The sequence below is a fragment of the Gadus macrocephalus genome, chromosome 15 (genome assembly GCF_031168955.1).
Source record: "Gadus macrocephalus chromosome 15, ASM3116895v1".
Taxonomy (NCBI): Eukaryota; Metazoa; Chordata; class Actinopteri; order Gadiformes; family Gadidae; genus Gadus; species Gadus macrocephalus.
In genome coordinates, this window is record NC_082396.1 from 5,200,424 (window position 1) to 5,227,566 (window position 27,143).

Sequence of the window (27,143 nt, forward strand, 5' to 3'; positions counted from 1 at the left end):
AGAAGGGGGGGGGATGATGGATGGTACAGCTGGAGGGAGTCATAGCTGAAGAGCGATGAGCTGAGGCGAAGGGCTGACCGGAATGATGGAGTGTGTTTGGGAAAGAACCCGAAAAAGCCTTTCTCTCTAAATCCACCTTTTTTTGGAACACAGTGATATATAAAGAACAAATGGGCAATTAAATATTTAGTTTAAAATTAGAAAAGTACCGGAATGATGGAGCACTATTTGGAAGGTTTCTATATCCACCTCGGTGGATTTTTCAAACCACCGTGAAACATAAAGAACAAATGGGAAAAGGAATATCTGGTTTTAACTACTCACGACGAGTGCCGAGGTGTCCACGTCCTTGCTCTTCATCAGCAGCTCTCGGACGTGGTCGCACTTCAGGCCCTCCTGAGTCACGTACTTGGAGAATGTCCTGCTGGGCTTGCCGTACTTGCAGGGCATGATGGAGGTGAGGTCAGGCCCGCTAGCGTACAGGTAGAAGGCCTCTTCAGAGCCGATCCTCGAACCTGGAGAACGATATGACAAAGTACGGGTTATTGCTTTAACCGATATGCTGAAAACTATTATCACCCTCAAAGCCTGAGTTTTAAGTACTTATCTGAGGTAATATCTCAGATAAGTTCTTCTGTATTCTATTAAGATACCAATACAAAAATCGAACTGATAAACAGATGTATTTGAAACAATATTATTTATGTAATAGCACAAGTGGAACGAACGCACATTTAAAAAAGTGCACCTACGGAGCCCTGTTTGCCACCAGGGTGTACAAAGGAGTGAGCATGAAATACATTTCTTAAGAGGATCAGAGCAGATGGGGCTTCGGAGGTATTTACACACACCGCCCTGAGAGGGGGATTACAACGGAGGGTGGATTAGACCCCCACCCACCAGCAACACCCCCACCCCACCTCACCCCAACCCAACCCCAGGGCCCAGCGCAGAGACTAGAGACTCCCACCCCGGCTGAGACAACCCCTCCCCAGGGGACCTGCTTATCCTCCACCCCCCCCCCCAACCCCCCCCCAACGCACCGTTGAAGAGCAGCACGGTGCCCAGGTTCCAGCGGACCCCCGGCCGGAGCGGCTCCTCCGAGGACAGCAGGCTGTGGCCCAGCATGCAGAAGGTCTTGTTGCTGTCTGAGGACAGGCTGGACTTCCTGGGGAGCGTGTAGTCCAGGGACACGTCCGACTTCCTGCAAGCAGCGAGGGGAGTTCACAAGGGCGCGTTGAGGTCGCTTGCGTGCCTTTGATTCGTTGTGTGTGCGTCAAACGAGCGTTTTTGTTACATTGCTGCTTGCGACGTGTGTTCAGTGTGTGTTCACGCTTGAAACAACGTCTTACTTAGTTTGGTTAGAAAAGTTCAGGAGTGGATATAATCAGGATCAGGGTGCAATACAATCCAATAAAAATACAAAGTAGTGCTAAGGAAAACAAAAATAGATGCTAAAATAGATGCTAAAGTAAAGACCATCAGAATGAACGGGACAAACAGCATTAACACGGGTAATAATAATGGATGGTTGGCAGTGTGCTGTTAGTATGTGCAGAGAGCGTCTCCTCACCGGATCCCACACACCCAGACCACCATGCGGCCCTGGATGCTCTTCTTGCCCTCCGGCTGCTGGCTGTACGTCAGACCCAGGTGCTGCCAGCGGCCCGGGACCAACAGGCCCGGCCCCGACTCCGCCTGGGCCAACAGCCCGGCCTTGATCTCGTCGTTGGGGTCGATGCAGATCCTGGGAGGACCGGGGTTATGGGTTGGGTTTTAGGATCAAGAATGCATTGAGAGCCAACACAGTTGAAGCCATTGGAAGAGGCTTAGGCCCAATCCCATTTCTACCCCTTAGGGTGCACTCACACTAGGCCATCTGGCCGTGGCCGTTGGCCGTTTTCACACCTAACCGTGCTCAAATGGCCCCATTGCTCTCTGGCCTGCACTCACACTAGGCCATCTGGCCGTGGCCGTTGGCCGTCGCATCTGTGGCCTGGCCACGGTAGGCTCTTGTACATACGTCATCACGTCGTAAGTAACACGTCATCACCAAGCGTCCGCTGCATGGACCATAATGAAGTCTGCTGCTAGTCAGAGTTCTAACAACAATGGACAACAACACAGAGAACACAGTTCGCACTTTGCCGAGTCTGTTGCTTATTTGGATATATGTTTACCGTTTAATGGGAAAGAAGGCTCGTCGCCTTTATTATGTCCGTGGTCGTCGCATGGACTATACGTCATCCAGCTCAGGTTGCGTAGCCGTGCGTGTGCGCGTGTTGGCTCATTAGCATCTGTACCGTAGCGGCCCGTACCGTAGCAGCACACCTCTCCCAAGTGTCCAAATTGGCCTGGCCTGGCCAGACTGGCCACACTCACACTGGCAGATTTTAGCACGGTTAGGTGTGAAAACGGCCACGGCCACGGCCAGATGGCCTAGTGTGAGTGCACCCTTACCCCTCCCCCTTGTTTTGAAGGGGTAAGGGGTAGAAATGGGATTGGGCCTAAGGCCCAATGTTTTGAAGGGGAAGGGGTAAGGGGTAAAATACTTTCTACCCCTCACCCCTTCCCCTTACCCCTTCAAAACAAGGGGGAGGGGTAAGGGGAAGGGGTAAGGGGTAGAAATGGAATTGGGCCTTAATTTCTGTGTTACGAGTCACATTGAGAAATACACTATGGAAGTGTAAAGATCAAACTAAGCCACCCAAGTATTAAACACATTCTGGTGAGGTCTGAACAGACACTGTGGCTACCTCTAATGCAAGCCATTCATCATCATCATCATCTTGGTGATGAGTTCAGTTCAGCCTCGGTTTCGACTTCCATTTAAAAGAGGTGATATTAAGCCACCAGGTGTGAGTGTGATCAATGCCTTTGCAAATCTGCCTTTTCCTGTGTGACGTCACAAGTGGGAGTGTCCAACTAGATGTGTGACGGAGAGCTAAGCAACATTTGCTACAGTCCAATGGGAAGGCTGGTGGACTGATCCATCAAGCATACATCTAGGTGGACACGGCCACTAGTGATGTCACTAAAACACAGGAAACGGCAGATTATTAACGGCTTATAATGGCTAATCCTACTCACACATGCTGGCACAATATCACCCCTTTAAAACACACTTCTGGCCATGTTCCTGTACTCATTGAAGTCTTCAGTCAACAAATTTTATGGAAAACAAACAGCCAAATCCCCAAAAGATTCCGGGCGCTCACCTGAACGTCAGCGACCCCGTGCAGAAGTCGGCCCACACCTGAAGCATCAGGGCCTTGGAGCCCATGGACAGAACGTGGACCAGACCCTCGTCAAGCGCTCTCTGGCCCGCCGGAGGGTTGCCGCGGTGGGCCTCGGGCGCCGGGGCCTTCCCCGCCTCAGCTAGGTGGTGGTTAAGAGGAAGAAGCCGTCAAAACCGACGCAAAACAAAAAGACAAAACGCAAAATACTGTACTCATCCCTGGCGGGAATTCAGTGAAATCAAATCTCACAGCGGTTCCGCCGTTTGTCTCACCTTTGCCCTTCTCCTCCGCCTCCGCCTCCGTCAGCCTCAGCCACATGGAGGCGCTGAAGCCACTGGCCATGTGGGGCCAGCAGTTCTGCCCCACCAGGGGCAGGTGGAGGGGGGCGGCGTGCCAGGGGGAGGACCGCACGTGGCCGGTCCTGGGATCGGCGTCGCCGTCTCTGCGGGGAGACAGCTTGCCCTTCCAGAGCAGCCCCACGCCCTTGCCCCCCCCCCCGCCAGCGCTGCCGTTCTGCCGGGGGCCCGGGGAGGCCCCCGCGGTGGTAGGGGCCCCCAGGACGATGGGGAAGGAGAGGAAATGAAGGGGCTCCAGGTCCATGTTGGCCTCCACGATCTGCAGGATTCCATTCAGTAAGATGTCCTGGGGGAGGGAAGTGGTAGTGCAGGGAGATTGAGTAAAATTCCCAAAAATATATACATATATTTTAGAAAAAAATACAAATATATAAAAAAAATATATATAAAAAAATTAATAATGAATATCATCAATAAGGCATTTACCAGTTGATTGATGATTAGAATATCATGTTTTGGTCTCATGCACACGCGGCATGAGTGTGTGAGTGAGTGTGTACGTGGCTGTGCGCGCGTGCGAGCGGGTGCAGCAAGCATGCCCAGTCAGTGACTTCTGGGGCCTCATTAGCAGACCAGTGTCACAATGCAGAAGGACCCTCTAATAGAAGCTCGGATGTCATGTCATAACTCACGCCACGGCGGGCATAAACCTCACAGCACTTTTCTTGATAAAACACTCACACTGTTTCCTACAGTCCATCGTCTCGGACAACAACTACTAACAAGGAAGAGCGTTGGGGATAAACACAGGAGTTCACAATGTGGACCTTTTAGTCATAAAGGCCCCAGTTTCACTTTCCAGTTAACAGGTGGCAGTCACCCGCTACATCACACTGGCTGTTGGTACATGGGTGATAATTGGGAATGGATTTGGTGGAGCCCCAGAGGGCGAGGGTGTTGATGACTGGGCTACAACAAGCCAGGGAGAATACCGCAACGCATCGTACATATACATCCACGCCTGGAAACACAGATCACGGACTAAACCCAAGGAACGGGTTGACCTAGCAATTGTTAGTGCTTGGCTCTTTGTTCTGCGAACATCCTTACTGTAATGACAGCAACATGCTGTGGTTTCTCTTTGTTCCTACAATTGTACTTATCGAAGTCGCTTTGGATAAAAGCGTCTGCTAAATGCCCTGAATGTAAATGTAAATGTATTTGAAAAAAAAAGTAAAATGTTTTTTGTTTTTTTTCGTGTGAAAAAGTAAAATGGTGTCTTTTGTAAACGATCAACGTGACGAGGCTTGAGACTTACAATGGGAGCGGTCTTCTCCAGGAAGAGGCGTATGAGCAGGGCCAGCTCGTCGGCTGTAATGCGCTGGCTCACCATGGCAACCAACAGCTCCACCAGCACAACCTGGCAATCTGGATAAAGACATAAAGAGAAGATTACAGACATCGCGTGGCTTAAACGCTGCAGCGAGACAGCCAACAAAACCACAGGGGCGCAGCCACGCCGGCAACATGGAGACCCCCGGGTTGATGTGAAGTGCTGTGTTCCAGGGAGTCAAAAATAACACACATCTTTTGAAGAGGAACGAAAATGTGTAAAATGTTGGCGGTTGAAATAGTAAATTGTGAATAACGTAAGAATATTGGAGAGGGAATTCAAAAATGTTTCACTACAATTAAAACGACGATAAACACCAGTGCCAACCACAGCGACAAACCTTTGAAGGAGGGATCCGTTTGGGTGAGGACCTTGTGGAAGCCAGACAGAATGGTCTTGACTCCCTTCTGTAAGGGAGCGGTAACACAAGAGAGAGTCAGAGAACAGGATGGCCTAGAGATGGAGAACAGCAGCAAAACATAGAGAGGGGGAGAGGGAGGAGGAGGAGGAGAGGGAGGAGGAGGAGGAGGAGAGGGAGGAGGAGAGGGAGAAGAGGAAGGAGGAGGAGGAGGAGAGTGAGGAGAGGAAGGAGGAGGAGACGGAGGAGGAGAGTGAGGAGAGGAAGGAGGAGGGGAGGGAGGAGGATTAAGGAGGACGAGGAAGGAGAAAGAAAAGGAGATGGAACAGAGAGAGAGGAAGAGACATAGAAGCAGGGACAGAGAGAGAGAGACAGAGACACAGAGAGACAGAGAGACAGAGAGACAGAGACAGAGACAGAGAGAGAGAGAGAGAGAGAGAAATACAGAGTAAGTGACAGAGTGAGAGCGACAGACAGAGACAGACAGAGACAGACAGAGTGAGACAGACAGACAGACAGACAGACAGACAGACAGACAGACAGACAGACAGACAGACAGACAGACAGGGCCGGAGGGGGCGTCCCGTGTCCGGACCTGGTCGTAGAGCAAGGTGGCATTGTGGCGGTTGGCGTGCACGGTGTCCAGCAGGCTGTGGAACACGTGTCCCAGGACCTCCAGGTCCGGGGCCCCCCCCGCCAGCAGCTGCAGCTCCATGCTGCAGATCTCAGGGAACAGCAGCGCGCCCTGGCCCAGCCCGGGCCCCGGGGCCTCCGCCAGCCCGCGGAGAGCCCCCTCGCGCACCGCCGCCGACTCCGCCTCTGCTCCTGGGTTTTGGGGGGGGGGATAAAATACAGTAAACTACTGCAATGTGCTCAGTGGTACCTGGATCAAACAAGCCTCAAAGCACGCACACTTTCACGCACGTTGGCACACAGACAAACGTACGGTCGTACGCGCACACTTACATACACACACACACACACACACACACACACTCATAGTGCACGGAGGCACAGAGTTACTTAAAGAGCTGCATCTATTCAGGGACAAGCCCGCGCTTAATGCAGTCCTACTCCAGACCTTCATCTTGTTGGAGGCAGCTCATAAAAGTGAATGATTGGGAGCCTTTAGAGCGGCAGCATGGGAGTCACCCCTTCCCCGTACACACACACGACCTGTCTCCCTGCCCCCCGTCCCCCGTCCCCCCGTCCTCCCTATGCTGTGATTTACAGCAGAGCAGGGCAACCTCTCTGAGACTTCCACCATCCCTCCCCTTATAATTAATCTCTCTCTCTCTCGGCTTTCAGTAAATAAGTAAATACGTACAACTAAGAAATGTTCTTCAAATTGCCAACATTCATCTGCACTCGTTATTCTGGGGGACGGACCATATTCGAGAAAGCTTTACGAGTTGTACACAGTATCAGTTGATTCGATTCGCTCCGAGACAAACTGATTGATCATCAGACTGATCGAGTTCTGATACTACATTTATTTTAGGAAGAAATAAGTAATACGTAAGCAAACCCAGAAAGACGAGAAATCAAATCTATCTTCCACTCATCCCACACAATAAAAAGGGAGAGAAATGAGAAAGCTATGTATTATTCAGCTGTTTCTGAGGCAGAGTGCAGCAACAGAATGCACACGCAACCAAAAAGCAGCCCGCTATTTAATCAATCCCCGCTGAACTCCAATAGGAGCCAAGGAAATAATACTTTCAAATGAGAACCACCCAAATGGCAGGTGGTGTGTGTGTGTGTGTGTGTGTGTCTGTGTGTGTGTGTGTGTGTCTGTGTGTGTGTGTGTGTGTGTGTGTGTGTCTGTGTGTGTGTGTGTGTGTGTGTGTGTCTGTGTGTGTGTGTGTGTGTCTGTGTGTGTGTGTGTGTGTGTGTGTGTGTGTGTGTGTCTGTGTGTGTGTGTGTGTGTGTGTGTCTGTGTGTGTGCGTGTGTGTGCGCATGTGTGTGCGAGCGTGTGTGTGAGTGAGTGAGTGAGACCCTGCAGGCAGTAGAGCTGAGTGACCGTGAGTGTGTGCGTGCCTGTGTGTGTGTGTGTGTGTGTGTGTCACACGCGCAGAATACTACACTAAGTCACAAGACTCGGCTCATGAGGGGAACTTGGCTTACATCACGGAGAGGCGAATACAATGACTACATTCTGGAGGGATGAAAATGCAAAAATTACGGATTACGGGAAACTATTTTGTTTCGCTCGACATGAGATGTACATAGTCATTCCCAGGTTAGACTTAGAGTCAAGTTGTCTGTCTTAACCCCAAAATCCCATTCCTATTTAGTTTGGGGTAGAGAGCCAGAGCCAGGGTCAGGGGTACAGTTGGGTTATTTCGACGGTTGGCAGAGATGCACGCTCGTCTTTCCCCCTGGGTCAATCCCTCGCTGTCGGAGGGTTAGATAAACACGGGACCTCTCAATCCGTCACCGCCAGACAGCCCAAGAGTAGCCTTCGAGTAAACCGTGGGTGGATATGAGTGAGTACGACCATGCAGTGACACTATATTTCCAGTCTAGGCTAAAAACAGTCCCGGGGAAGTCAGAGAAACCGAGGCAGAAAATGAGACGTTGCAGTCAGACTGGCAGCTCAACAGCAACAACATCAACCCACAGTTCCCAGACCGTACGAGTTCCCAGGGATCTGAACGTCGCTTGATCCGTTCAAGCTGACGCTAAGTCTGCCTGTAACAGAAGAGCCTCCCTCCATTCATTAGCATTATTCAGTGTGACTGAACAAGACACCGCGTGTGTGCATGTGCTATGGGTATGTATATGTGTGTGTCTCTCTATCTGTGTGTGTGTGTCTCTCTATCTGTGTGTGTGTGTGTGTGTGTGTTTCTCTATTTCTGTGTGTGTGTGTTTCTCTATTTCTGTGTGTGTGTGTGTGTGTGTGTGTGTGTGTGTGTGTGTGTGTGTGTGTGTGTGTGTGTGTGTGTGTGTGTGTGTGTGTGTGTGTGTGTGTGTGTGTGTGTGTGTGCGCGCGTGCGTGCGCGCGCGCGCAGCAGCAGCAGCCATAAGAGGAACTACCTTCTTCCTGTTTGGCCATGTCGTCAGGGTTACTCTCGCTGTCGGCGTCGTAGCCCTCCTCTTCCTCCCCCGCCGCCTTGCCGCCGTGGCAGCCCTGCGCCTCCTCTACCTCCTCACACAGGTCCCCCGCTGGGGCCACACTCTCCACCGGCACCTGCAGCTTCTGGAGGCGGACAGCAGACAGAGAAACAGAGAGAGAGACAGAGAGGGAGAGAGAGATAGAGAGACAGAAGGAGAGAGAGAGGGATAGAGAGAGACGGAGAGACAGAGAGAGAGGGACAGAGAGAGAGAGAGAGAGGGAAGGAGCAAGTGTGAGAGAAGGGTGGGGGTGAAATGCAAGGAGCATGAGAGAGAGACGGAGAGAGAAAAAAGGGAGGGGGAGAGAGAGAAACAACGGGATGGTGACGACCAAGGAAGAAACCCAAGTACATACTCCATGACAAATCTAGAATACACAATCTTTCCCTGTTGGATCAACAGTTTATTCAACAGTCGTCTTACCCCAACGTTCTCCGAATAAATCAGACATGTGCTAGCTTAGAGTAGACTATCTTTGATGAATAAACGGTGGAAACTTGATCCCGAACGAGCTCTGAGCCTAACAAGGAGCGCCAATTCAACTCCAAGCGCAGAGTCGGAATGACCGGCCGAAAGAAAGTGCAAGATTTCTGGTCATCAGACCGATATCAGCTGACTTGCAAGGAGCTCGAACAAGCCAGTTCCTTGCTGTGTCATCGAGGTCCACACACACACACACACACACACACACACACACACACACACACACACACACACACACACACACACACACACACACACACACACACACACACACACACTAACCATGGTGATTATTTTACATTTTAAAAGAGTAAGAGAGTAAATATCCCATTGCAAGAAATTACCTTTCACAAAGTTTTCAGTCTACAACATGGCTTCAGGAGCAGTTTAAAGTATTATGCAGAGCTAAGGCACACTTTATACAAAAGCTAAGCATCCATGAAGCTTGTGAATCTATTACGCAAGACGCTTAATATGCCAATGTCGAAACAAGGTTCAGCCAGACCGGCATTTTTGAGAATTGAAATAAAACGGCACTTGAAGAAGTGGGACAAACCATAACTACTGCACCATTACTTACCATTACTACTAATTTCAATAATATCTCCAATCTCAAGGAACATGGGTTCCACTCCCTTAAACCCTGTCTGAAAACGAGTGGTACCTATGAACCTGAACGTAGAACGTCTATAGGAGGTTCTAAACGGTTCTAAAACAGGAGAACTCGTCGCCAGACTCTAACGCTGAAGGAACCAGTTAGGAACCAGTTGTCAGGAGGCAGCGCTGTTCAAACATTTCGAGGCCATCAGCCCACACGCCAATTGTTTGTCTCCGACTCCTGTCATTGGCCCCGCCTTCTTCACTAAGCCTTCGTGTTCACGTCCACGGACGGCCCACGTGCAAGATAGCATATATATATATATATATTCGTATGTCACAAAGTACATCTCAATACTGTTAAATGACTAAGCTTGTGTCCTCTAGCCATGCCAGTGCTTCACTGTTCAGGGTAGACAGTGCCTGGAGACCAGGGCACTGGTACTTGGTGCAGTCGTTTATGATGTGATCAGCCGTTTGCTCTGGGGCTCCACAGGGGCAGTCAGGGGCATCACAAAGGTTCATCCTGTGCATGTTGGCTCTGAAGCGTCCATGTCCTGTCCGGCATCTGTTAAGTCGTACCCAGGATTTTCGGTTGAGGTTGTGTCGTGCAGGCCTTGTGGACGGCGTTTCGATGTATTTGCCTGGCCATTTGCCTCATGCAGCAGGCCCCGGAGTCTTGCAGAGATTGGTTCCCTCGACGGTAGGCGTGGTGGTGGGTCGTTTGAGTTGATGTCGTGGTGGAGTAGGTGGCTGGCTCTGCGTTGAGCTCTCTGTGCAAGGTTAAGGCAGGCTGCTTCACGACGGATTGCTGGTGGTGGGATTCCGCTGAGGATTGGTAAGTATGAGGTTGGTGTAGATTTTATGCATCCTGAAACTATCCGCATGCTGTGGTTGAGGGCTGAGTCAAGCTTGGAGGTGTGAGTGGATTTGCACCAAATAGGTGCACAGTATTCTGCTGTTGAGTAGGCCAGTGCTAGAGTAGCAGTCCGGAGTACAGGGAAACTTGCTCCCCACGAGGTTCCGCAGAGACGGTGAATGAGGCAGTTTCTTGCTTCCACCTTGGCTCTGACTTGCTGGAGGTGTTGTTTATAGGTTAGGGTTCTATCCAGAGTAACACCCAAGTATTTTGGTGACTTTTCAAATGGGATGATGTTTCCTGCACATTTGACTTCTAGTTGGATGTTGGCTAGTCGGTTGGCAAGATGGAAGGTGCTGCTGACAGTTTTGGTTTCATTCATTTTCAGTCGCCAGTTGATAAAGTATTTGTTCAGATTAGTAAGATCATCAGTTAAGGTGTCATTTAGTGAGCTAAAGGAAGTTCCGGTAGTTAGGAGTGCGATGTCGTCTGCATAGGTGTATTTTTTGCTGCTTGTTTTTGGTAAATCCGAGGTATAGATGTTGAAGCAGATTGGAGCTAGAACAGATCCCTGGGGCACGCCATTCTTTAGCATTTTCTTTTTGGTTTTTTGATGGCTAGCATGATGAGGTAACATCCTGGGGGTTTCATGCTCACAAACAATCAAACAATTTCCTGATAACGAACAATCTGCCCAGGTGAGCTGTGGCTCAGGAGGTTGAGCAGGTTGGCTGGTAACCGAGAGGTTGCTAGTTCAATCCCCGGCTCTGCCTAGCTAGAGTGTTGAGGTGTCCCTGAGCAAGACGCCTCACCCTGACTGCTCCCGACGAGCTGGCACGGTTGACACCTCTGTCGGTGTGTGAATGTGTGCATGAATGGGTGAATATTGTAAAGCCCTTTGAGTGGCCACTGCGCTATATAGATGCAGTCCATTTACCAATATGGGGTACTGTAAACACAGGCAGAGCATGGCGCTCCTGTGTAGGCGAATCCCCATCACGGTTGTGTGAGCATCTTATCACGCAACATGTGGTATTTCAACGACGGTGTTATTTGATTACAACCGTCCGGTTATAACTGTGTGTGTGTGTGTGAAGGACCATCCACAGACCCAATTAATGTGTACGTGGAGTGGAACATCTTCCGCCCTGAGAACAGCAAAATCTACTTAAGCAGACCTAATTAGGGCGTCCGCTGAATGGAAAATTAAAGTTTAATCTTATTAACGTGGGCGGCGATGGTGCAAAGTACACGTCGATCACGTGCACCGACCCGAGAGTTGTTCTGATACCGATGCCAGTATCGGAAATTCCTCCGATACTGTACCTAAAATACAGTATCGGGTTTCGGCGAATACGCAAGTCTTTGTGCCGATCCGATACTATCTCATGACACTTCACAAAGAACGTCTCAAACATGCACGGTGTGATGCTGCGTTCGTTAATGGTTGGAGGTGGAAGGTCGGAATGGGAATCGCGTCATCGCCGACCTACGGGCATTGTCAGAAAAACATCAATGCTCACACTTAACAAGAATACAAATGTATTATTATAATTATATGTGAAAAAGATTATTGGGTGCCCTCAGGTGCCCCTTCATACAATAAATTATGATGATGAGCCCTCTAGATAAGAAAATTCGATAACGTGCCTCAATGAGTGCCCTCTTAATGCCCTTACAGTGCCTCCATGGTTGAAAAAGTGCCTTCTAGAGTGGTGAATACGAGAGAAAGTGCCTTATTGGCTGCCCTTTACATGTGAAAAAAATTAATGGTTGCCCTCTTGTGCCCCTTCATACAATCAATTATGACGATGTGCCCTCTAGAGCAAGAATGTGCCCTTTTTATTTTTCGCCCCTGCCATTCAAACACTCAGAGTCCGCCACTGCTCCATGGGGTCAGCCCCGGGTGGAAGGGGCGGCTGGGTCCCCAGGGAAGGCTCACCCTGTCTGGTTTCTCCTCGGGGCCGTCGGGGCAGGAGGACACCCGGGCCAGCGCCACGCGCAGCAGGGAGTCGAACAGGGGCACGGCCAGGTCGGAGTTCACCACGCCGGAGCGCGAGAGCTGGTCCCTCACCTCGCACAGCGTCTCTTCCACCGACTGGAGCTGTGGAAGGGGGAGGATGGAAAAAACGTTTTTATTCAAAGTTTGTAACTGAAAGTCGTTAACAACTGTATTATGATTTGGGCTATGGTATCAGAGTCAATGCTATCATAGAATCATCGTTCACAACATTAGGTATAGGGCTTGTGCATCAGAATGCGGCACAGGGGGCTTTGTTGGCGATACTCCCGGCATTTAGTAATAGGAGTTGAATTAATGCTACATTTAAGGCTGTGAGTTCTGGTCGATCGGATGGTCGATATGCACTTAGTCGGACAAACGCTGTTCTTCCTTTCATTACGGAAAAAAAAGCGCTTCTTAATCAAATTCTCCCCATAATGACAAAGCAATTCACGATGAATAACTAAACTAACGACCAAAACACATTACCACCGATAACATTTCTCTGCTCCCATACAAAATGGAGTCGACGTAACAGCACCATGTACAGGCCCAGCTAACACCCTAGACCCGGGCCTACCTGGAAGGACATCTCGGGCTCCGTCCTCTGCAGCGCTGGGCTGGAGCTGTGCAGACAGATGGCCAGCAGGGCCTCCAGCAGACGGATGCTCTGTAGGGGCCACTCCTCCTCCAGCTTCCTGGCCGGGTCCCTGGTCCCGTCCGGAGCCGCCGCCGTCTCCCCCGGGTCCGGCGCGGCGGTGGCGGCGGCGGGGCCCGTCACCGACAGCGCCGGGGACCCCTGGTGCGGCGGGCTGGCCTTGCCCTTGCCCTCCCTCTTCTTCTTGCCCCGGCCGTCCTTGCTCTTGCAGGTGAGCTTCTGGATGACCAGGGCCATGAGGCGGGAGCACACCTCCAGGCCCCCCAGCCGGAAGAACTGCCGCTGGAAGGCGGGGCTGGCCAGGTAGATCCGGCGGCACACCGACCACACGTCGGCCGCCTGCCGCACCTGCTCCTTGGAGGGCAGGGCCACGCTGTCGGGGGACAGGCAGGGCAGCCGGCCCCCCAGCGGCTCGCTGGCCGTGCTGTCGTAGCCCGACGTGTCCTCCGAGTCGTTGGCCGAGTCGCGGTCCGAGTCCGCCTCCTTGCTGACGCAGAGGAACGCCACGCACAGGAACAGGTTGATGGTGTTGAGGTGGGTCTCCGCCAGGCCGCGCCCGGGCCCGGGTCCCCCGCGGTTCCGCCGCCGGGGGCACGCCTCCTTCAGGCCCTCGTAGAACTTGCTGAGGCTCTGGGGGCCCTCGCCGGTGCCCCCGCCCTGGGACCCCGGGTCCTCCGCGGGGCCCAGGACAGAGTCCCTCTCCTGGGCGCCGGCATCGCTCTCCAGCTCCTGCAGCGCCCCGTCGGCGGGCTGGCCCCCGACCCCCAGGATCAGCGTCTCGAACACCTTCAGCGCCCAGGAGCGCGTCTGGTCCAGGTGGATGAGCTCCGTGATCTGGCTGAGGCCGTTGCAGCTGATGAAGAGGTCCCGGATCACCCTACGGTAGGACACAGTGACACGTGACTCAGACAGGTGATGAAGAGGTCCCGGATCACCCTACGGTAGGACACAGTGACACATGACTCAGACAGGTGATGAAGAGGTCCCGGATCACCCTACGGTAGGACACAGTGACACGTGACTCAGACAGGTGATGAAGAGGTCCCGGATCACCCTACGGTAGGACACAGTGACACGTGACTCAGACAGGTGATGAAGAGGTCCCAGATCACCCTACGGTAGGACACAGTGACACAGGACTCAGACAGGTGATGAAGAGGTCTCTGATCACCCTACGGTAGGACAGAGTGACGCAGGACTCAGACAGGTGATGAAGAGGTCTCTGAACACCCTGCGGTAGGACAGAGTGACACGTGACTCAGACAGGAGTAATGGATGCCCGATCCCAAACAGACGAGGATAATGCAGAGGCAGAGGGGGGTCTGGAGGAGGGATAGCTCGCAGGAGGACTTACTTATTAATTTAGTTCACAACCAGCCGAAAAGCAGATCCAGAAAAAGAACGGACATAATCAGTTGATAAACAACAACTGACGTGATTCGATTTGATCCGACCATGGTTGGGGCATGCCCATCAGACCATGAGATAGATCAGAATCGACCTCTTTCCTACGCATTCCCATTAGCTGGATATCTAGGATGTAGAGGTCTGTTACACATTTTTCCATTCACTTAATTTTTCACAAATACTAATCTTCCTCGTTGTCGTTTCAATCTCAACTCATTCCTCCATTTCAGAAGCCTCCCTTAGTAATTACGTTTCAAAGTGGGCGAGGAAAGCGGTTGGGACTTCATTCGATTAAATGTAACACAACCTCTAATACTCATATAATAAAAACTAGGGTAAGCATTGAGCAATATGGAGAAACCAGCCGGAGTAAGCTCCAACAGAACAAATCTGACCCCTCCTTTAAGGCCTCCCTGAAACCCCTCCCCTACCCAAACATGTGACTATCTCACTCGCTTTAGCAAAAGGTATGCTTAGCCTTGTGGAAGACTCCAGTCATGTGAAACGAGTGCAGGCACAGAAATAGGGCCCGACAGATATAGTCATATAATTACATCATATTTCTCTTTTCTTGTTGGATTACAAAACAGAGAGGGGAGAGTGCATTTTTTAATACTCATTTTAAAAAGATTTTGTTAAACAAACCAGCCACTCTAATCATAACACAAATTTAACAATGAAGGGATTAGCATTCCAGATCTGGGCAGTCTGAGGGCTGAACATTTAGATGTAATCATCATCTCAAGTCGACCAATAATTACCAGCGCCTCGTCAAGAGGAACTCTCAACCAGACCTCAATCAACTTAACATTATTAAAATGATTAAATTAATAATTAGTAGTCTTTGAAGGTAGACCGCTCGGCTCTAAGCAGTAAACACTGGTGGGCCTTTTGCGGCCGTCCACACCGTGGTCCACTGTGGGTAATATCCCAGTCCCAAACAGTCCCTGACCTTACGTCTCACCCACAGAGGGCTGTGATAAATAATTGAAAGGCACGAGCAGTTAGCAGCCGGTGACGCAGGCCGGCAGGCAGATCTGATGACTGGCCGTGACAGAGCGGATTAACTCTCTTGACTCCGGGTTGGCTCATCATATTTGCTTCATTGTCAGAGCGCAGCACTGAGGCGCACCGCGCACCCAATACCACATTCAACAGGCCAGAGCCGGCTCTGCTGACGATCCGACTGTGGTTCATTCGGAAGCAACTTGGACTTATGCTAAACAGATTAGCTGGATGAGAAAGAGACGGTTGAACTGAACTCCTGCGGTTTAACATGGCATCTAGGGCATTTTGAGGGCATTTAGCAGCTGTTTCAACCAAAGCGACTAACAATAAGTACATTTTTCAGAAGAAAGAGAAACGATCTATATATTGCTGTCGGTACAGTAAGGATGCTCATGGAAGAGCAACGCAAAAGGCCTTCTTAGCCCCGCTGACAATGAACACCGAAACCGCCGATAAATCGATTCAACATCTAACATCCCAAACAACAAGCTAGCATCACAAACCGCCGACTAAAACACACAACAGACACACCCCCCCCCCGAACACCCACCTTGACTTGAGCAGCGCCGGCAGCGTCTGCAGGTAGACGAGCAGCACCTCCACGGGCAGGCACTGGGAGTGGTAGCTGCACACCTGCGCGCACACGGCGGACACGCCCAGCTGCTGGGCGTGGTGCACCAGCTCCACCCCCCGCTGCATCACGGGGTTGAAGATGTGCGTGTACAGCTGCCACTGCACCGCCGCGTTGCCCCGCAGCGTGAGCTGGCACACGTGGCCCGCGACCTGCTGGCTCAGCCCCCGGTCCTCGCCGAACACCAGCGCCTGGTAGGCCTCCAGGGCGCCCCACTTCCACAGCATGTCCTCGGCGTCCCCGCCGCTGGGCAGGATGCCCTGCGAGCGGTGGCCCGGGCCGAGCGAGGCGGCGAAGGGCTCGCCCTGCTGCAGCGCCTCCTCCAGGCCGGGCAGCTGGCTGCTGTCCAGGGTGCAGATGTTGCAGGAGGCCAGCTTGGCCTTCTCCGAGGGCTGCCCGCCGCCCAGCTGGTCCAGGATCAGCCGGCCCAGGACGTTCAGCACGTGGGACTGGTAGGTGCGCAGCCCCGGCGCCTGGAAGGCGTGCAGCAGGGGCCCGACGACCGAGCGGGGGTCCATGCAGCAGCAGATCCCCACGGCCTGCACCCCGGCGAGGAGCTGCAGCACGGCGGGCCCGTTGGGGGACAGCCGCTGCAGCAGGCGCAGGCACTGGTGGGCGCAGGCGGCGAGGCAGCAGCAGCGCTCGGGGTAGCGCACCGCCGCGCCCTCCGGCCCCTCCCTGCAGCCCTCGTCCTCCTCCTCGAAGGGGTTGCGCCGGGCGGCCTGCTTGAAGGCCGACACCGGCAGGCCCGAGAGGTCCCGGTGGTGGTGCAGGAAGTGGGAGTACTCGCAGCGGCGGTGGCGGCGCCGCGCGCACACCGACTGGTGGAGCTGCTCCGACTTGGCCTTCTTCACGGCGCTGATGATCTTCAGGACGCCGCCGACGAGGCCCCGCACCCTCTCGGCGGCCTCGCCGCCCACCTCCGAGTCCCCGGCGCGCGCCAGCCCCTCCAGCCACAGCACGGTCACCTCGAACAGCTCCAGGCCGCGGTGCTGGATGAACTCGTGGATGAGCTCCAGGGCCTGGCTGAAGAAGAAGGGGTTGGAGGCGGACGCCTGCAGGCAGCCCAGCAGCACCTGCAGCACGCCCTCCAGCAGCTCCGGCAGCAGCAGCGCCCGGTGGCGGTAGCGGGAGAAGGAGAAGTCGTCTTGGACCTCCTGCAGGGTCTTCTTGGGCCGGGGGGCGAAGGGGTCCGCCTGGCGGTCCAGGCAGCTGCGGATCTTGAGGGTGGCCCGCAGCAGGTCGGTCAGGCTGCGCCTCAGGCTGTCGGGCAGGGCCTCGCTCTGACCCACGTCCACCGACATCAGGTGCAGGACGGTGCGTAGGAGCATCCTCTGGACCAGGGCGACGGGCTCCTCCGTCCAGCCCCCAGCCAGCTCCTCTGGCCCCGCTCCTCCACCACCACCACCTCCTCCTCCACCACCTCCACCCCCGGGGCCACAACAGTCCCCAAACTCTGTCAGGAACTTGGTCAGCGTGGGCACCACGCTGACCGCCAGGCCGGGGTTGTGGTTGATGCTCATGTCGAACTTGCACACCTTCTCCAGCAGGGAGAGCAGCACGTGACAGAGGTCAAAGGGCGAGTTCTCCATGCGGTTGAATATCGACATGGCGGCCGGGTCGGTCAGGGTCTCGGCGTCCAGGGACTGGGAGCCCGGGCCCCAGGGGTGGGGGTACGATGCGGTCATGGTCTCTGTAGTCGTGGCGACGGACACGGGGATGGGAGGGGCTTGGGAGTGGTGAGCGGACGTGCGCTGGGCGGAGCCGTGCGTCCGCCTGCCCCTTGTCCCGCCCTGGCCCGGCCCCGGCGCCTTGGTGTCGGCGTTGGCGTCCGAATCGGACGTGGAGAGCTGGGACGGCCGCGCCTCCTTCACCGAGTACCTCTGGGCGATGCGGCGGGACCGACGCGACTTCCACGACGCGCTGCCCGTGTGCGAGCGCCTGCCGCTGCTCTGGGCATCGGGGCGGGCCTTCTGTCCGGCTCGGAGAGGGGGCAACCTCGACTCCCGGCTGAGGAACACCTCCAGCAGGGACGGCAGGATGAAATCTGTCCAGGGCGGAAATGGAGAAATAAAAATCACTGGCGTAGAACCTTCTCAAGTCAGAAGAGCCCGCGGAGAACCGGCCTGCTGGGACAACGGGCCGATTGCTTGTGCCCTCGCAGAAGCAGAACCGTGCATCCAAACCACTTCACACTCAATATTACACTTCCCTGGGTCCTAAGCAACACACCCACCAGGTGTGGTGTAGATCGGATGAACAAGAAATTTTGACAAACCGAGTCTCTAATTCAACGGAAATAGGATAACTAGAAGAAGTCAGATGAGTAAGGAGAAGTCTGTTTACAGGAATAGCATCTTAACCCTTGAAGACTCATTTAGCGTACATGCAGGAATTAATAAATAAAAAATGTCTCAAGTCCATGATACAAAGGATTAGCACTTCTACGCTAAATAGCTAGGCCATCCTGAGGATGCCAACGCTGATCCTGTGAGGACGTCGGGGGGCTGCTCTGTAAATGGATCTGAAAATAGGAGTTGAATCTTCTTACAATCAGCAAATTTGACCTCTGTCTGAATTAGTAAAAACCTTGGAGTGTAGATGCTGGTCAGTCAGTATGCTCATTCACATTATATATATAAAATTGTTATATTTGAGTTCTTCACCACAATAAAGTGTAGACTTAAATGGCAGTATTTTAAAAAGTATTACATTAAACGGAACCTGGATATTGAAAGATAAAGCAGCAAGGGAAATTATGAGGTTGAATATTTTTATGACATTGGCCTGTGCCCTTACACCATCGTGTTTCTCCTACAGCAAAGAACCAGATCAAACAAGAAACAGATGTAGGTACAGGTTATGAGAACTGGGATGCATTGGACAGATAACCGATTGTTTCCCTTGTATTGACCGCTTCCGTATTAACAGCATGGTCCTTTCACACCTTCCTCGAATCGTCCCAGCTCTGATAAAAGCCACACAGATACAATCCTACCCTACGCCTGCCTGGTATCAGACTGTCATCGGACGACAACACGGACATACCAGGCCAGGCGTGGGTCCATCCCTAACGATTGGTGGTCATTAGGGTGTGGGGTCCGGGGTCTGGGGGGGGGGGGGGGGGGGGGGGGGGGGGGGGGGTGTACTGTACCTGGGGCTTTGTCCTCCTGCACGGGGATCTTCCACACCAGGGGTAGCAGCGAGAGCAGCAGAGTGAGGAGCTCCTCCCGACAAGTCAGCTCCTGAGCGAAGGAATGACACAGAACCAGGGAGACCCTCAGTGTCTGCTGCCTCAAGTCCCCCCCCCCCCTGCCTCCAGCCCCCCCGAGCCGTGTTCACACCTCCACGTCGCAATGCAAACGCCCCCGTCCCCTCCCCCCCCCCCCCCCCCCCGTCCCCCCACCCCCCCCCGTCCCCATTTCCCGAGCGGCATGCGGCTCAGGAGGTAGAGCGGGTTGGCTGGTAACCGGAAGGTTGCTAGTTTGACTACCCGGCTCCTCCTAGCTGAGTGCCGGGGTGTCCCTGAGCAAGACACCTCACCCTAACATCTCCCGACAAGCTGGGTGTCGCCTTATAAGCCAGACGCCGCTGTCGGTGTGTGAATGTACATGCTTTAGAAATGCAGTCCATTTACCATTCCCCAGGTTAAAACGATGGCAAGATCCATATACCACCGCGGAGTGTGTCTCTTGGCCTTTTCCGTGCATGGTATAAAAATTAATTTAAATCCCTGTTTCTTGTACATGATAATGTTCACAGGATAAAGTATGCATTGCAGAACAATAATTAGCATGACGTGCCATATGCAAATGCAAATGACCGCGGTAGTTGAAGAAGATCAGAGCCGTACTGACGGTTCAATTCTAGTGCTGCATGGAATAACAACCACTACTGCACACACGCACTCAAAACGAAGGACCGAAAATAACTTCCGAGCTCATTCATGCGCGTACGCCTCTGTGCTAGAGTTCACTCCTGCACTACAAACGTAGCAGGACAAGACGCTTCTTTATATCAAGACAGATCTGTGTGATGTATCAAAGGTAGAATCATTTCATCATCGTTTTATGTTTAGATATGATTTATTGCCATGATACAAACTAAATAACTACAATTTTCCCCATCCATATCAAAGCTCCAGGCTGTAAATATTCTCACAGATATGAACAAAATTTTTTCTTGTTTCTGTTTTGACAACTCCTAGAGAGCTCATGCCCCAGATCAGAATCTACAGGCGTTTCATAAACTGGTTAGAGGACCATAACATGCATTCATACATAATGTTTAGCTGGTAACAGCTCAGACTGAAACAGAAGAGAGGGAAGGCCACACATACCACAGTCACAGCTGTGCCTTTTAGCAAAGATTTCATGCAATGTCCGTGACATTGCGATTATTCATTCAATAACATATCTGCTAGTCTAAATCCAACAGTGTATTCATCTCAGCTTGCTTTGAAGGGCACTTTTGGGCCAGCACAAGTAATGACTAGAATGTTGCAAGGCAGAAGAGAAAAGATTTTTAAGGAAGAAACAAAATAACTTGTTACTACCTTCAGAGAAAATACAAGGCTACTGCCCTTGCTTTGTCTTCTGTAAAAGTGGGCTCAGCATACATTTCAGATTCTTCTAATGAAAAAAATGTCTAACTCTTCGTACTCTTCCAATCTTGGTGTAAAGTGAACAGCAAAGTTAATCTTTTGGTTTTGCATTCGATTAGGGCGTTGTTTGTTTTTGTTTAAATAGACCACTAATTTAATCCAATTTGTAATGCATTATATTGAATGTGTTCATTATTGTGTGATTCAAATCCATTAGATTTCTTATAGATTTTCTTATTATCGTTGTGTCCCTTGTTATGCATGAAGAGGGCTAACCTATCCCTTTGGCACCAGGTATTGAGGTTACTCAATACCAGATAATACTATACTAGGTTGCTCTAGTATAGTATTATCAAAAGGATCCATGGCAAGTACACAGTGAGACCAGCTTCTCTTAGTTAACCGCTGTTAGCAAAGCCCTCTAGACTCAGCGTGGAGGCAGAGGCAACTTGAGGGTCACCAGCAGAGAGGGCTGTGGAAGAATAAAGGAACAATGTCCGTCTCTGTGGGTGAACCAATTTCCCATCGGCTAACATGGCCACTTAAACAGCATGCGTACAAGTCACTGTTATAAATGGACTAGGGCAAAACTACCAAATAAAATGGTTGCCACGCGTTATGTCGATAGAAAAAGACAGAATTATTTTTTTGCCTTATCATTAACATGAGCACTTGCCCACTTGTTTCCACTGAACTGTGCTGCAGCTAGGAAGAGAAGGAGGGACTATAATTCATCCTTACATGTAGCCTAACAAAGGACTACCTGGGCCCTCTATCCTGGATTACTTTGGTGGCTTCCACTGTTCGATAGCACCCAATCAGTTGGGTCAATTCACTGTGTGTGGAACTTTATTAATACCAGACGTGTCTCAGCAGAAAATATATTTATATATAAAGACATAACAAGTAAATTACAAAACACATAAAAACGCCAAAAATATAAATATACCTTTATGGAAAAAAAGCTTTATCATAAAAACGTAGCCATGTTTGGGCATGCTCACCTGGTCAATGATGGAGTCCAGCGTGCTGAGGAGCAGGAAGCCCCGCCCCCTGACCAGGTACTCCCCCAGCGCCACCATGTGACTCTCCTCCTCGTCTTCCTCGTCTTCCTCGCGGGACTCCGCCCTCTGGGCCACGGCGCTGCACAGCTGGTGCACATCTGTCAGGAACTCCCGGGCCAGCGTGTTGCTGGCGCCACTCATGTCTGAGCTGTGAGAGGGAGCGGAGGACGGAGAGAGGAGAGAGACAGGGAGGGGTACGAAGAGGGGACGGAGACCGGAGAGAGACAGGAGACAGAGAGAGATAGGAGAGAGACAGGGAGGGGGACGAAGAGGGGACGGAGACCGGAGAGAGACAGGAGCCAGAGAGAGATAGGAGAGAGGCAGGGAGGGGGACGAAGACGGGACGGAGAACGGAGAGAGACAGGAGACAGAGAGAGAGACAGGAGACAGAGAGAGAGAGACAGGAGAGATAAGAAACAGAGACAGAGACAGAGACAGAGATGGGGCAGAGACGGAGACAGGGATGGGACAGAGACAGGAGACAGAGAGAGACAGGAGACAGAGAGAGACAGGAGAGATTAGAGACATAGACAGAGAGAGGAGACAGAGATGGGGCAGAGACAGGAGAGATTAGAGACATAGACAGAGAGAGGAGACAGAGATGGGGCAGAGACAGGAGAGAGTAGAGAGAGAGACAGGAGAGAGGAGAGAGGGGATACACAGACAGGAAGGAGAGAGACAGGAAGACAGAGAGATAGAGAGAGGAGACAGAGAGAGAAACAGAGAGAGAGAGAGAGGAGAGACGGAGACAGGAGAGAGGAGAGAGGATAGAGGGGATAACCAGACAGGAAGGAGTGAGACCAAAAGACAGAGAGACAATAAGAGGAGACAGAGAGAGAGAGACAGACAGACAGAGAGAGACAAACAGAGAGAGGAGACAGAGAGAGGAGACAGAGATGGAGACCGAGATGGGACCGAGACAGAAGATGGAGGAGATAGTAGAGACAGGAGAGAGAGAGACAGAGACAGAGACAGAGAAAGAGAGACAGAGACAGACAGAGAGAGAGACAGAGACAGAGACAGAGACAGACAGAGAAGGGTAGAAAATATATTTTAGTTAGCTTGGAAGAAGAATTCTGTTAGTTTTAAAAAACAGGGTGGACATGAGATAACCAGTGTAGGTGATTCAGGCTTTTATCTCGTGATGTTGGACAACCGTAATTACATTGAGAAGAGTAGACCTTATCCAAACGTCTAGTGTGCACACTGCAAAACCGACAGCAGAGAACTCCTGTAAACGAATACGTTTTAATCTTTGATACTGTGATTAGGTTTGATCCTAGGTTAGTGTACAGCTCGTCTTGGACGATGTTAAAAAGAGAAAGAAGTGAATGTAGCTGCATAATCAGGCTTATGTAATGTACTGCAAACCCCTGAAGTGACAGCAGCAGTCCTGTCAACCTGAATGGCTTTCTATAAATATGGATAGTTTTCGAGCAGGCACGGTAAGACATTTTTCATAAATATCTATTTATGGCAATGGCAAAAAAAGAAAGAAAATTGTACTACAGAGACACACGTCTGATTCCAACGCAGATATCAGTACCATCCCAGATCTTGTTGGTAGTGGCAAATATTTAAAGCGAGAACTTGAATGAATGAAGGTCATTAATAACTATTCCTGGCAGTGGCAGAAAACAAAACGGTACTACGGCGACGTGTCCTATTCCGACCAGATAACAAAATCATACCAAACCCTACGATTAAAAACACACTCGCTCACATTATGTGTTCAGAAACTGCTCCAAACAAGAGCCTCACGCCATACGAGTAACAGCAGCAAGACTTACTAGCAGAGGCCAGATCATGATAAACAGTCAACGGTAAGCCCTTCGACACCGCTTTAAACGGCCCAACGCACTCGCCCCTAACGGCCTTCGAGACAATAGGCCACGCTGCTGTCTCACCCAGCACCGGAGGCCTCAGCGTCCGTCTCTCGGCCATCTTCTCGCCTCTGCGAATCCAAGGTAAACCCCTGCTCGCCTGCCTGTGTCGGCATAGCTCCTCGCGGGGCGACCGACTGACTTTTCTTCTTCCTTCTGCGGCTGAAATTCCATCAAATTGCCACGGCGAATGAAAGCTTTCCAGATTTGCAGCGGATCCATGCATCCCATGGAAGCATGTGATGTCACATGGGACTCGGCTGGGCCGGCCCTGGGGAATGTGGACGAGCTGCCCCTGGCCTAGAGCACGCCACTGCCGTTTCCTCGCGGTCACAATAGAGCCTCTTATTGAGGCAGGACCTTAGAATATGGGTTGGTTTTCCGGCCAGTGCCATGACTTCACTCTCCAGAAGAGGAAGTGAAGAGACCTTACGAGACCCTTAAACTATACTTTAATCAGAGATCATTGACCTTACTTTAACTAGAGACCTTTAACTTAACTAGAGACCTTTAACTATACTTTAACTCTACTTTAACCAGATACCTTTAACTTTACATGAACTAGAGACCTTTAACTATACTTTAACCAGAGACCTTTAACTCTACTTGAACTACAGACCTTTAAATATACTTTAACTAGAGACCTGTTAACTATACTTTAACTAGAGACCTTTAACTCTACTTAACTAGAGACCTTTAACTAGAGACATTTAACTTTACTTTACCTAGAGACCTTTAACTATACTTTAACTAGAGACCTTTAACTACACTCAGTCAGAGAGGTTATTTGAGGCATGCTGAAGACTATACGGTTCCATTTATTATCATAACCTAATTATCATCCCACTCATTAAACCAGTATAGTGAATGAAGTAATTCATATGTTGGCTAAACTTCACTGATCAGCTAAAAGGCTTTGACATGCTACAGAAAGACAGTGAAAAATATTTATCTTCCAAAAGCTACTCGTAAATTAAACTAACAAGGCGAACCCGTGTTCTGCTTATATTAAATATAAAATCAAATCCTGATCTGGGTTTCTTCATTTCTGTATTCATCTTCAGATTGAATCAGCGGTCATTATCATAAGACAGTGATTAGGGACTTTGTAAACAGAGATGAGGGTCAGCATGCTACCTCTCTTCAGGACACAAGACCGCTTTGTGGGAACAGACATGGGCAGTTCCTTCCCGGACCATTTAAAACCCACCAGCGCACAAACACATCCCAGCACCTCAGATCTCAGCCCTACTTTATTTAAACTGGTTGGTTCTTTGTCCAATTTGTACCATATATATAAATATATATAATTAATAGTAGTAGTATCTGAAGATTTTCTTTACTCATAATTCCACAAATTTGCCTTGTGTGTGAACACTCATTGTTCGCAGGGGGCAAATCGTACAAGCAGTACGTCTTCTCAAATATCCATTTAAAATCATACTTTCGGTACCTATGTAAGCCTATTCTTGGAGGCTGAAGAGATTGAAGGTGGAACCTACCAGAAGGTCAGCAGGTCCTGGGTAACATGGAGGTGGACTTTACGCACACAGTGGAAGAGGCAGAGGAAGTTCTCAAGGCACTGGAGGCTGACCTGTGGATAGATGTCATGGCAACCAGTGAACACAGGCACCAGCTTGCTCATAGCACAGAGAAGATGTGATTTAAAACACAGTATTGATACACAGGAGGACTGGATAATAGTTCCCTGCAGTCATATGGGTTATGCCAACACAAATTATCTTGTAATTCAAATGTTAATTAACAATATCAGGGGAAGAAAATGGATCCTAACATTCTGTTAATTGCCGGTAATGTGATTTCCAGGTTGTTGATGCAAAAAAAGTGAATTAACTACAAACTAGCTGACCAACCACACACACACACACACACACACACACACACACACACACACACACACACACACACACACACACACACACACACACACACACACACACACACACACACACACACACACACACACACACACACACACACACACACACTTTTTCCAATGTTTCGCAACACAGAGTACAAGCCAATGCGTGCGCGCCTCAAGACTACACCGCAGAGTCATTTCCCGCCTGTAATCTGCAACAGCAGCGTAAAAACAAAGCGGTGAATGTTTCGTTTGTGGAGTGGAGGAGCGGGGTGTGTGACTCACTCCCCCGTGCGCCGAGAGGCTCAGCACCCAAGAGCACTCTGCCACCCGGGGGCAGAACCAGCTCCCCTGATGACAGACACGCAGACGCAGACGCAGACGCAGACGCAGACGCAGACGCAGACGCAGACGCAGACGCAGACACAGACACACACACACACACACACACACACACACACACACACACACACACACACACACACACACACACACACACACACACACACACAGAGAGAGAAACAGAGAGAGAGAGAGAGGAGAGACGGAGACAGGAGAGAGGATAGAGGGGATAACCAGACAGGAAGGAGCGAGACCAAAAGACCGAGAGACAATAAGAGGAGACAGAGACACACACACACACACACACACACACACACACACACACACACACACACACACACACACACACACACACACACACACACACACACACACACACACACACACACACACACACACACACACACACACACACACCTCCCGACCTCTTCGGTTGCTATCCCTCCCCCCAGCCAAGGCGCGGGGGTATTCATACCCCCTGACAGAGGGCGGGGCGGGCGGCTGTCCTTACACCTCACCTCCTGACCTCCTCCCAGCCCACTCCCTCCAGCCCCCAGCTGGACCGCCCCTGCCAATAAAGGAGCTTGCTCCAACATGCAGCGTCAGGCATGGAGGTGGAGCAGATGGGATTCATCCAGACCCCGGCTGCTGCCCACTAATAACCCAGAGGTCAGATCTGCCACCGATACGTAAACAAACAAATGTACCAACAACTGGTAAAAATATACAGCGATACAGTCAGAAGTGGTGGATGAATATGAATTCAAATAAAAACAACAATGTGTTAAAGAACATAGACAGGGCTATAGAGAGTATGTCGGTAAAGCAGAGATTAGCATCAACATCGCCCCAGAGCCCTTAGATTTGAATAAAAAGGACAGTCTGTATTTGTCTGGGATAGAGCTTAGGCCTAAAAAAAAATATATAATTACGTTTTTGTACAGCACCTCTTCATTCTGTACAAGGATGAGCGCATTCTCTCGTTTTTAAATGAAAACAACCTACCTATCATTCGCTGCCGCTGGAAAAAATTAAATAAAGAAATTAAATAAATTCCCTACCTAGTACCTACCCATGACCTCAACTGACAACCAACAGGAACCAAACATTTTTTTTTTTTAGGCCTTATCTGATGCAAAACACACAGCATCAAATGTTGCTTTGTGATAAATATTCAAACCCATTCGAAGCTCATTTGACCATGGTACAGTACATGGCAGTGCACTAAACATTGACACTTGAAAAAGCAGAAGCCAAATATCATTTTGAGGGGAAAATGTAAAAGAAAAAATAAAGTGACTGTCGACTGTCGCATCGCAA

The 27,143-nt window shown here is 50.8% G+C and overlaps 1 protein-coding gene across 5 annotated transcripts in view; it reads right to left on the minus strand.

Annotated features, from left to right (window-relative positions):
- Positions 1-27,143, minus strand: part of lyst (lysosomal trafficking regulator) — a 67,693-nt gene that overhangs the window by 34,676 nt on the left and 5,874 nt on the right. For 3 of the 5 annotated variants that reach the window (XM_060073558.1, XM_060073560.1, XM_060073561.1), the window contains exons 2-16: positions 25,102-25,193; positions 21,657-21,864; positions 19,204-19,294; positions 15,969-18,096; positions 12,926-13,880; positions 12,286-12,447; positions 8,327-8,489; positions 5,882-6,111; positions 5,269-5,335; positions 4,854-4,963; positions 3,512-3,881; positions 3,219-3,378; positions 1,574-1,747; positions 1,044-1,204; positions 325-515 (exon numbers count right to left, since the gene is read on the minus strand). In XM_060073558.1, the coding sequence (XP_059929541.1) occupies positions 325-515; positions 1,044-1,204; positions 1,574-1,747; positions 3,219-3,378; positions 3,512-3,881; positions 4,854-4,963; positions 5,269-5,335; positions 5,882-6,111; positions 8,327-8,489; positions 12,286-12,447; positions 12,926-13,880; positions 15,969-18,096; positions 19,204-19,294; positions 21,657-21,864; positions 25,102-25,193 (5,262 nt within the window). Of the gene's footprint in view, positions 1-324; positions 516-1,043; positions 1,205-1,573; positions 1,748-3,218; positions 3,379-3,511; positions 3,882-4,853; positions 4,964-5,268; positions 5,336-5,881; positions 6,112-8,326; positions 8,490-12,285; positions 12,448-12,925; positions 13,881-15,968; positions 18,097-19,203; positions 19,295-21,656; positions 21,865-23,623; positions 23,762-25,101; positions 25,194-27,143 lie in introns of all 5 variants that reach the window. The other 2 variants (XM_060073559.1, XM_060073557.1) reach the window with 1 other exon arrangement.